At 45.0% G+C, this 11,449-nt stretch overlaps 1 protein-coding gene across 1 annotated transcript; it reads right to left on the bottom strand.

The window, feature by feature from the left end:
- Window positions 1–8,806: 8,806 nt before the first annotated feature.
- On the bottom strand, window positions 8,807–10,940 carry HTR1A (5-hydroxytryptamine receptor 1A). The gene is made up of 2 exons (XM_032849809.1): window positions 10,584–10,940; window positions 8,807–10,439 (listed from the first exon to the last, which is right to left on the bottom strand). Exon 2 carries the CDS (start codon window positions 10,435–10,437, stop codon window positions 9,169–9,171), a length of 1,269 nt encoding a protein of 422 aa, XP_032705700.1. The 5' UTR covers window positions 10,438–10,439; window positions 10,584–10,940; the 3' UTR covers window positions 8,807–9,168.
- Window positions 10,941–11,449: the final 509 nt, after the last annotated feature.

The following is an 11,449-nucleotide window of genomic DNA, read 5'->3' as shown; positions in this document are numbered from 1 at the left end:
AACCCTCAAAAATACTAGCAAATCCATTCCAGCAATATATAAAAAGAATTATACATCATGACTAAGTGAGATTTATTCCAAGAATCGAAGGTTGGTTTCATACCTGAAAACAAATTAGTGTAATACACCATATCAATGGAATAAAGCAAAAAAATGCACATAATCATCTTAATTGATCAAGAAAAAGCATCTGATAAAATCCAACACACCTTTATGATAAAACACCCAACAAAGTAGGAAAATAAGGAAATTTCCTCAACCTATAAAGTGCAGCTATGAAACACCCATATTGAACAACATACAAAACAGTGAAAGCCTGAGAGCTTTCCCAACATGACCATCTTCTGGTAAGAGTCTAGTATCCGGCATATAGAAAAAACTTCCACAACTCAATAACAAGACCACCTGAGTTTAAAAGTGAGAAAAGAACTTGAATAGCTATTTCTCTAGATAGGATATACAAATAGTCAATAAGCACATGAAAAGATGCTCAATATCAATGGTTATTAGAGAAAGGCAAACAAAAACCGCAAAGAGAGAGCACCGCCGACAAACTAAGATGGCTACCATCAAAACACAGATAATAACAAGTCCTGGCAAGGAGACATTGGAAGGGACCCTTTTACAGAGTTGGTAGGAATGCAGAAAAGCAGAAAGTTGCAGCCACTTTGGAAAACATTTTTTAAGTTCCTTAAAATGTTAAACATATGGCTGGCACATGACTCAGCAATTCTACTCCTTCCTTTATATCCAAGATTATGAAAACATTCTCACGCAGGAATTTGTACACAAATGTTCACAACAGCATTATCCATAATAGCCAAAAAGTGCAAACAACCCAAATGTTCATTAATGGATGAATTAATAAAATGTAGTAGAGCTATAAGTTAAATATTATTTGGCAATATAAATATATACCTAACATATCTATATATAGATATGCATATATTTTATATATAAATATACCTAAAATATATATATAATATATTTATTTATATATATAAAAATACCTAAAATACATAAATATACCTAATACAACATGGATAACCTTTAAAACATTATGCTAAGTAAAATAAGCCCTTTACAAAAGACTACATATTATATGAAATGTTCATAATGGGCAAAGTCATAGAGACAGAAAGTAGATTAGTGGTTGCCTGGGGCTCTGGGTTTAGTGGAAAATAAGGAGCACCTGTTAACAAATTGGCACTTATTGGGGGAGTAATAAAAATACTCTAAAATGGATTGCAGTGATGGCTGCCCAACTCTGTGAATGCACTAAACCCCTTCAAATCGTATGCTTTAGTGGGTTAGTGAAAAGAATGTGAATTATATCTCAATAGACATGTTTTCAAAATAAAACTAATATACAACATAGCAAGATGTCAGTGGTAGCATAGTAGGATGTTAAATTCAGCATGACTTGGCTTGCCAAGGTAATTTTTTTGTTTGTTTATTTGTTTGTTTGTTTGTTTCCACTATGTACAGTATATGCCAGAGTCTGGGGATTACAGGACTATATGACACTTAGTAAGACCCCTTTCAGGGCTTCCCATGACCTCACCCCTAAGAGGCTAAATACAAATATTTTCAACCTGAATGATTCTGCTGTCAAGAACTGAGAAAATTCTAGAATTTGAGCACACAAATCCTTAAATCTTCAATTTCCTGTTGGAAATCTACCCTTTATAGATTTCATAGTAAATTTTATCAGATTTAAGATTTATTTCTTCAAGTGTTCATTTTCACCAACCCTCAACCTCACACCTCTGGTAACTTTCTCAAGGCAATGTTACTTTATCTGTGGGCCCTTCCTTGAGCATCCTATAAAAAATAGGAACACTAGTGGTGCCATGGTGGCTCAGTCAGTTGAGTGTCTGCCTTTAGCTCAGGTCATGATCCTAGGTTCCTGGGATAGAGCCCTGCATAGGGCTCCTTTCTCAGTAGGGAGCCTGCTTTTCCCTCTCCCTCTGCCTGCCGCTCCTCTGCTTGTGCACTCGCTCTTTCTCTGTCAAATAAATCAATAAAATATTTTAAAAAATAGGAACACTCTTCCCTCCATCTCAGCACATGCTATATATCATATACTTTTTTCCCATAATGCTGATCACCATCTGATATATCAGTGTGTGTGTGTGTGTGTGGTTTTGTTAATTTTTTCTTTCCTTCTCTGGAATGTAACTTCTTAAGGCATGAGACTGTACTGGCTAGCCTTTTCAGCATGACAAATTACCTTCAAATTTTAGTGCCTTAAAATAACAACCATCTATTTTGTTCACAAGTCTGTGCTTTGACAATTTGGTAATAAATGAAGGTGGGAGGCTTCTCTGGTGTTAGCTGTGCTCACTTTTGCATCTGTAGTCAGCATCTGAGTCATTGAGATCTGGCTCATCCATGAGGGCCCTTGCTAGGATGACCCTTCTGGTGGTCTCCAGCAAGTGAGCCCAGGCTTGTTTACCTGGTGGTTGTGCAGGATTCTGAAGGAGCATGTGGAAGAGTGCAAGCCCTCATAAGCTGCATGGTCACATCAATCTGGCATGTTTTATTAGTTAAAGCAAGTCACAAGGCCAGCCCAGCGAGAAAACCTCCAGACCTTTGTAGGAGAAGCTAAAAGTCACATTGCCAAAAAAAAAAAAAAAAAAAGTGCACACATGGAGGGCAGTAACTGTGGTGTTTTTACATATAATCTATCATAGACACTTCATCTGCTTGGTTCACTGTTGTCTTTGAAGCATGTAGAACAGTGTCTGGCCCACAGGTAGTCCTGAAATATTAGTTGAACAAATGAATGAATCATCTGCCCACTATTCCTGAACCAGAGGCTGTCCCAGAAACTGCCCCTTCTCCATTGTAAATCCTTACAATGCAACATCTGCTTGCAAGAAACCACATTGTGAATATTTGCAACTGGAGTCCTGTCTCTACTGTTCTGTTCAAGTTACAATCAGCTTTCACTATTGCTTTCTCTCTTACTGGTTCTCATAACGTCACCCTAATTATTCCCAGAAACAGTGAAGCATACCAGATTTCATAAAACACTTCTCATCCAAGTTTCAAAACACTTCCTCCTCCATCTCCACAGCTACACAACCTGTAAGATAGGTGAGTCCTATGGTCTACTCCTTCCTTTCCATGTTCCTCCTCCCAGCCAGCCTGTTTCCCCCTCTTTCTTCAAACTTGAATACAGGGGAGACACATCAGAACAACCAATTGCCAACGTAAGACATCTCCTTGAAATCTGCCCTGCGGAACTTGCCAAAAGCTGGACACTTGTGCAATGTTACAGACAGACCTCATAGAAATGACTGGATCATTTACTGAAGTGTCTGGGGACCCAACTCATTTCCCCATCCCTGCCACTGCCACAAAGCACAGTGAGATGGAAAAGAGAAGTAAGTCACTTTATACTCTAGCCTCCTGGATCTAGATTTTCTAGGAATATCTGTTTTCAGGATCAAACAGGTCTGCCATGGTTCTTGATAACTGGACTTGAAGAGGAAAGTGGATTGGGACACCTGAGTGGCTCAATCAATTAAGCATCCATTAAGCCTTCAGCATAGGTCATGATTCCAGAGTCCTGGGATAGAGTCCCACAACCAGCTCCTTGCTCAGCAGGAAACCTACGTCCCCCTCTGTCTGCTGTTTCCCCTGCTTGTGTACTCTCCTTCTCTCTAACAAATAAATAACATCTTAAAAAAAAAAAGAAAATAAGAGAAAAGTGGATTATTCTGCTCTCCACTGGGTCAACTGGACAGACTCAGTCTTCTGGGCTTCATGTGTCCTTAACATACTGCCCATCATGGTATGTTGGGTTACCCTTCTTGAAAGCCTGCTGTAGTACCTTGGATTTGTGACTCTCCCCAAAATACAGCATGTTCCACGAAGAGAAAATAAAAGTGTATCAACAACCAGGGTATTGATCCAAGCAGTGTTCTCTGAGGATCATTCCTCACATACTCTCCCAAATGACAAACTGTTCAAATGCTGTGACATGTATCCATACTCTCCCAGAAGGCCCCTGCCATCTGGGCTGCAAATTCTCCTAGCAGAGAACAAAAGCCTTTTTATATTTACAAATTAAGCTAAAAACAAAACAAAACAAAAAGAAGAAGACCCAGAGCAGAAGTAACACTTGATTTCCCCTTTTCTGTCATTTGCTCCCAACTCCAAGTTTCCTCAGCATCTTCAACTCCCTCCCTCCTTATATCCAGACACTAGGTCTGCCAGATCTTTCTTTGATGTCTAACTCATCTTCCATTCCTTCTGCTGACACCCCACAGTCAGGCCTTCATTGTTTCACTCACATCATTGAAATCAGCTCCAAACGGAACACTTCTGTCCTCATTCTTAGTGATCTACACTGACTAAAACTCTAGTTCGAGCTTTTTAACCTGGAATTATGATCCTGCATATGATCTTTAGCACTCTCTTCTATACCTACCCATTGCTATATGAATCTTCTACTTTGGCTGAGGTGCTCTAATTAGCATTTCTGAAAGGATTTGTTACCCCAAATTTAAAGGGTGTATTGTCTGAAAATCACTTGGCAAAACCTTAATCATTACATAAGTATGAATTATTCTGTCTCATACCTACCCCCAATCAGTCTTTTGTCAGCATTTAATAGTTAATGGTTCTCTCCCTATTCATATGGTGTGCCCTTACTCTGTCAAAGCATTCTTTCTCCTATCTAGTTACCCCAACCGCCATTTCTCTGACTTTATAGGTTCATCTTTTCTTTCTCTTCCCAGACCTTTCTGATACAACACATTGGAAGCCGTGAACCTGCATCTTTTTCCAAGATCTCCACCTCCTCAACCAACCCAGGCTACCAGCATCTTTTTCCAAGATCTCCACCTCCTCAACCAACCCAGGCTACCAGCATTCAACAATGCAGTCAGAAATTTCATCCCATGCTCCCACTTGACAAGAAGAAGGGATCAGATTGTCTTTGACATCTCATAAAGTATGTCTGCCTTTTCATACCACCCCCATCCATGTGTCCACAGCTCAGTCCTAGATGCTTTATGCAGCTGTTCCCTACCTAAACTTTCCTGCCTACCTCCAGCTCACAGCAATCTTTGTCCCCTGAATTCTTACAGCCAAACTCTTGTGACTTGTCCTGTGGAATGATACTAATATTCTACCATTAGTATTCCTTCAGCCTTCGTAGCTTGTTCTTATACATCCCAGTGGGTTGGAAACTCCTTCAAGGTGACAAAAGTATCTTATATTAATTTGTAGATGCATATTTCAACATTATTTAATGGAGCCTGACACGCAGTGGTTCCTAATTTGTTATCCAGGCTTGTTAGTCACACTGGAAGTGAATGATAACTATTTTCCTTCTCAGTCTGAGTGTTGAGAGAAACTTGGGAAGGCCTGCAGAAAACAAAAAGCCATTCTCCCCTTGGAAGAATAGATGCCAGAGCAGAGAACAAGGGCCAAGAAAGGAGATCCCAGAATCTAAAAGATAACTACTCCAAAGGCATCCTTTTACTCAAGGTGAGGGACACATAAATAGAACAGTTTTCAAATGAGAAATTCTAGACAGCTTTTCTTCTCCCCGATCCCCTGTCTTTAGTCTTCATTACTGGGAGAACATGAATATACATACATTGTCTGTACAAGGCTGCCTGCCGCTTCAGAGAGCTCTCTTCTGGGGCCGAAATACCCCTGACCTCTGTGTTCCCTGTGGGGTGTACCTGGGCTCACCATGCCCTGCAGTCATCATTCTGATACCAGAAAGCAGTGGAATTAACAAACATAACCTGGGAAACAAGAGGCATTGCTGATGATTCCAGCCAGGGAAAAGAGAGCATAAAAATTAATTTTAACATAGTAATAGATCTTCCATACAGAGCCCCACTATTAGCTGAGCCCCAGACAGAAAGGAAAATGCCCCTCCACTTTTAATTGAGTGACAAACGCCAAAACAATGACTTGCTTTACTTGAAACCAGGGAGGCTATTTTCTTCTAGCTGCAAGTTGTGGGGAAAACAGAGGAGGGGCATCAGACTGTCCACTGCTTTAAAAACACAAGATGTGGTTGTGTTTCTTGTTGCTTTCATCAGAGGCTGTATTTCTCTTCTGCATGTCCTCCACCCTGTCCATATTAATTAGAAAGATGTCTAAGTCTTAACCATAGGTGTCAGTCAGGGAAAATTCATGGTTTCATGGCTAAGTGATGAGATGTGACCTTCTCTTTTCAGAGACAGGATTTTTTTTTTTTTAAGAAATCACTCATTTAGAATGAGTTTCAGTACTAAAAACTAAATTTATTTCCCTAAGTGTCACATCCCTGATCTGTCTAACAGAATCTTCCCCTGATGATTGTATTTTTTAACTTTAATTTTTAAATAATACAAATAAAGACAAGTAGACAGTAATTCCGATTAAAATAAAGATGCATGTGTTACTGATATCAGTTTATTGTAGCATTACCATTAATGAAGTCCTTTATTGTCACAGAGAAAAGTGAAGGCCAATTTTGATGCATATATATACTTTGTCTTAATACAAAGACTAAAAGAAATAAAAAGCATCAGGGGCTGCTGACTGCTATGCACTTATTCTCCAAATTTCTCTATTGCCTTGGCAATTATAACCCAATTGGATGCTCCTTCCTCATTTTCATGTAATTCCTCCAAAGTAGGAAGAATAAATGTCCAAAGAAGGATAAATGTCCAAAACCATTCCCATACAGTTCTGTAAGAGACACAAATGAATGGAAGACTCAAGACTTTGAATATAATAATTGCTGGGCAAGGCATAATTTGGATAAACAAATTTTGAGCTAGAATTATTTTACATATATAATTTGTTCTAAAATTAAGGAAGACACACAGAAAAGTGCATTTTTTCCATACAGGTGTACTGAAATTATTGTAAGCCAAAAAAGAAGAAGAAGAAAAAGAAGAAGAAGAAGAAGAAGAAGAAGAAGAAGAAGGAGGAGGAGGAGGAGGAGGAGGAGGAGGAGGAGGAGGAGGAGGAGGAGAAAGAGAGGGAGAGAGAGAAAGAAAGAAAGTGAATTTTCAAATAATAATTTTTGGACTGAAAAAGTCTACCTTAGTCCCTTATTCAGCATTATATATGCATGAACAAACCAGCCACTGGCTGTCCAGAGTTCTACTATATCTTAACTGGATATGATGCTTATTCTTTGTTTCAGTTAGAGAAAAAGATACCAAATGGAGGCTTTGTTCTGTTGACAAACAAGAAAATGGCTTCAGTGATAGTGCTGTCTTTTCACCTTCTTAATCCTAAACACAAGTGAACATTCCATTGGCAACTTTTGCAAGACTGTTCTCAAAACAGCGACGCAATCATTCAAAAGGTCCAGTTGAAAGGAGAGAAGAGAAAAATCAATAACTTTGTGCAATTACTGGAAAACACAACCGTTAGTCATCAGAAAATTAGAGGCTACATCTAACTTACAAACCTCTCGATACCAGTCCTGTGGATGGAAATTTACATTCAAAAGGAGCACCAAAATAACTTCCCTTCTGGGGGCAGTAAAGATTCTAACTGGTTTCTCAGCAGAAGTGGCAAGGTTGAAAGAGTAACTTTTGTGGGGGAGAAAGCTTGGAGTGCTCCGTATATTCAAATGGCAAGAAACTGGTTTGTCTTAGACCTGTGGCTCACATCAGGCCAAGGAGCAAACATAATAACCCTGTACAAGATTCTCAGGAACTCCTCAGCGAGAGCACCTCTAACTAGTCTTTGGGGCCCTATTATTTAAAGTAACTCCCTGTGAGGTCACAGACCTCACAAAGCCTATCGGGACCCATCTCATTGGAAGCCTGGAATTCCTATTTGGAAAGCAAAGTCCTGGTAACTATGTGTGCTGGACTTCCTACAGAACAAATCCCGTGTAATGTTAGGACACGCTTAACAGAACTATTCTATCCGAAAGGACAGGGGTAACTAGGAGGAAAGTCTGCATCCTTTGGATGAAACTGCCCTTTCGGGTTCCATGAGGAGCGCCACCTGCAGCCGGGGCCGCGCGCACTGACGTCTCCTCCCTCTTAAACGCCCGCCACCACCCTCTTGGGCTTCCCGGGTCCAGCTTGTCCCGCCGGAGCTAGCTCTGGCTTCGGCAACCCCAGTGGTTTATCCGCCCTTCTGCACGTCCCTCGGCGTAAGCGGAGGAATGGCTCTAGTTCCGTAGACTTTCTTGCGGGCGCGCCGGGAGCGCACGCCACAAGCCGCTGGCTGCGGAGGCGCCGGGCTGGTAGGCGGCCGGGAGGCCTGAGCACGTACGCCTGGTTGGTCCGCACAGCCCGCGGTAGGTAAGTCTCGGCGCCCGAACGTGCCGACGCGCGGGGAGCCTATACAAACCGAAAGTCCGTTTTCCCTTTCCACGGATTGTCAGTTTCTTTGGTGAGTGCTGACGCCAGGCAAGCACGGATAAAAATCGTTCCGCACTCCCTCCTCACTCTCCCCCACTGGCCCAGCCTTGCTTGTACTTACAAGTGCACTCTAAGAGACAGCTTCTGGTCACTTGTTTGGAGTCCAGGAAGACAGAGCAGGGGCTGTGCGCGGAAGAGATACTCTGCAAGTCTACACGGGGGGGCGGACACCACAGTCACGGGGAAAAACAGACCCTCCAGCTTTTCCCAACTAGCAAACCTAGGCATGAAACTGGTGGGGAAAAGTGAGTTTCTAGGGTAGGATGGCGGGGCAGGTTTGGAAATCGGGAATGAAGCAAACTCCTGAACCTTAAATCCAAGTTCTAGCTGTGGGGCGATCGTGTGGGAACGGTTAGTGGGCGCGGCGGCTGCGTGTACTGTTTATTTTTCTGTGATTTTTTTGCCTTGAATGGCTTAGGCTTAAACTTCCGCCGCGAAGATTTGGGGTGCGGAAGAGGGAGGAGGCAAGTGCAGAGTTCAGAACTGATTCTGAGGCCAAAGACTGAGCCAAGGTCGCTTATCACGGAAAGGGGAGTTTCCCACCCCCTCCAGACCTTTCTCTGAGGCTCTTTGCATAAAGCGCACTCCCTCCGAGCAGGGTATTGGGCGACGGAAGTGGAGGGACGAGGTCTGGAAGCGGGGACCCCAAGCAGCGGAGAAAGTGAGAGGAAATTAGCGAGCTATCAGAAGTGTTGATTCCAGAAGACTGGAGGAGGCAGAGAGGCTGGGGCGGGCCTACTCGCCGACTACTCCACCATCATCGGCGGCAGAACTTGCACTTGATGATCTTCTTAAACGCGTTTTGGAAGTCTTTGTTGAAGTAGGCGTAAATGACAGGGTTGAGCAGAGAGTTGGAGTAGCCCAGCCAGTTGATTATGGCTCCCAGCAGGGTGGGCATGTGGCAGCTGCTCTCACAGAAGGGCAGGACCAGGGCCACGATGAAGAAGGGCAGCCAGCAAAGGATGAATGTGCCCATGATGATGCCCAACGTCTTCACCGTTTTCCTCTCCCGGGCCAGGGCCATCTTGCGCCTGGCCTCGGCGTTGCGCTCATTCTTCTTCTCGAAGGAGGCGGGGGTGCAAGGGATAGCACCCGCCTCGCTGGGCAGCGGCAGGTGCTCTTTGGAGTTGCCCACCCTGTGCACTTCAATCACCTCCAGGGCGGCGCCGTCCTCACCCTGCCTCACCGCGCCATTGGTGCACAGAGTCCCCCCTGCCTTGTTCTCCACACCCTGCCTCCATTCTCTGCTACCCGGCTCGCCGTTTACGCTCTTCTTGGGCTGCGGATCCGGCGACAGCCCAAAGCGGGTGTCCGCTCCCTTCTTCTCCACCTTCTTGACTGTTTTGCGGATGCGGAAGCGCGCAGCTCGGAAGATGCGCCCGTAGAGAACCAGCATGAGCAGCAGCGGGATGTAGAAAGCGCCAAAGGTGGAGTAGATAGTGTAGCCGTGGTCCTTGCTAATCGTGCACGCGTCGGGGTCGGAGCGGTCTTCGGGGGTGCGCCAACCCAGCATGGGCGGGATGGAGATAAGGAAGCCAATGAGCCAAGTGAGCGAGATGAGCGCAGCGGCGCGCCGGGGCGTCCTCTTGTTCACGTAGTCAATAGGGTCCGTGATGGCCCAGTACCTGTCCAGTGCAATGGCGCACAGGTGCAGGATGGACGAGGTGCAACACAGCACGTCGAGGGCGATGAATAGGTCACAGGTGACCTGCCCCAGCGTCCATTTGTTGAGCACCTGGTAGAGCGCAGCCATGGGCAGCACCAGCACCGACACCATGAGGTCGGTGACAGCCAGAGAGCCGATGAGATAGTTGGCCACATTCTGCAGGGAGCGCTCCAGGGCGATGGCGGCCACCACGCACGCATTGCCCAGCACCGCGCAGAAAATGAGCGTGCCCAGCAGCAGTGAGGTGATCACTTGGTAGCTGAAGGTCACGTCGGAGATGCCAGTAGCGTTTCCGCGTGTCCCGAAGGGACCCTCGGACAAGGTGGTGTTGTTGCCCTGTCCCGGGTTGAGCACATCCATGCCTGCGCGCCCGGCGGGGGGGGAGGGGGAGGGGAGAAAGTGCTGCGTTAGGATCCCCCTCGCCCCTCCCCCTGGGGTCTTCCACCCCTCTCTCCTGGGGAGTTTCAGGTGGAGGGAATGCAGGGACTCAAGCAGGAAGTTCTTACTGCTCAGGCGAGGGCATCTCCGAGGAGCAGCTTCCAGGAGCTCCCTGGGCTCCCTTGGTCCAGCAGGCTCAGAGACTCCAGCTGGGAAAGGAGTTCGCCAGAGAAGAGCTTCGGGACCTCTTGGCGTTGGAGAGGTGGCTGGAACATCTGTTTCTCACTGTCCATTTTACTTTGCCGCTGCCCAACTGGCTGCCGGAGCCGGAGTCGGAGTCTCCCCACTAGCCAACAGTCTTCAATCTTAGAAGTATCTGGAATAGAGAAGCCTCATCCTCTAAGGTCACTCTGACTCTCCTCTTCCTGCTTCTCTCCCTATCCCTTTCCCACTCTCTCCTCCAGTCTCCTCTCTAGAAAGCCTTCTCTCCCCCCCTTCTCTTTCAATCTCCCTCTTTCTTCTCACTCCCCTTTCTTTATCCTTCCTTGCGTCGCTCCGACAGCTCTGTGAGTGTCCCTCCCTCCCACGCTAACCCTCCCCTCCTAACACTTCCCCAACCCCGAGTGTCTCTTTCCTCTGGGTCCCCGCCCTCCTCTCCCACTAGATCAGCGTCTTTTCGTTCTAGCCCCTTTTGGTCGGCAGAGATTCAGAATTCGCTTCCACCGGATCTGCCGAGGGTCAGACCAATATTACAACGTATAACTCCGCCTCTCACCCAGCCAAACTCGAGAGGGGGAAAAAAATCCTAACTATCCATTGCTTCATATTTCTATCAAATTATTAAGTAGAGTTAGCAGCAACAGAGTGGCAATAGAAAATGAGAAAAGGAGCCGCATGGAGTCTGAACGGGGAGGTAGACAGTCCTAGGTTCGTCTGTAAATTATTGTTAATTGATGGGAAGAAGACAAAGTGGTTCTTAGCTTTTTAAAGAAGC

This window comes from Lontra canadensis, unplaced genomic scaffold, assembly GCF_010015895.1.
Source record: "Lontra canadensis isolate GAN:19392208 unplaced genomic scaffold, GSC_riverotter_1.0 scaffold4, whole genome shotgun sequence".
Classification (NCBI taxonomy): Eukaryota; Metazoa; Chordata; class Mammalia; order Carnivora; family Mustelidae; genus Lontra; species Lontra canadensis.
This window is presented reverse-complemented; position numbering and strand designations above follow the sequence as displayed.

What these genes read in the sequence shown, in the direction of transcription:
- HTR1A (XM_032849809.1), bottom strand. Translation starts at nt 10,437, where the DNA reads ATGGATGTGCTCAACCCGGGACAGGGCAACAACACCACCTTGTCCGAG.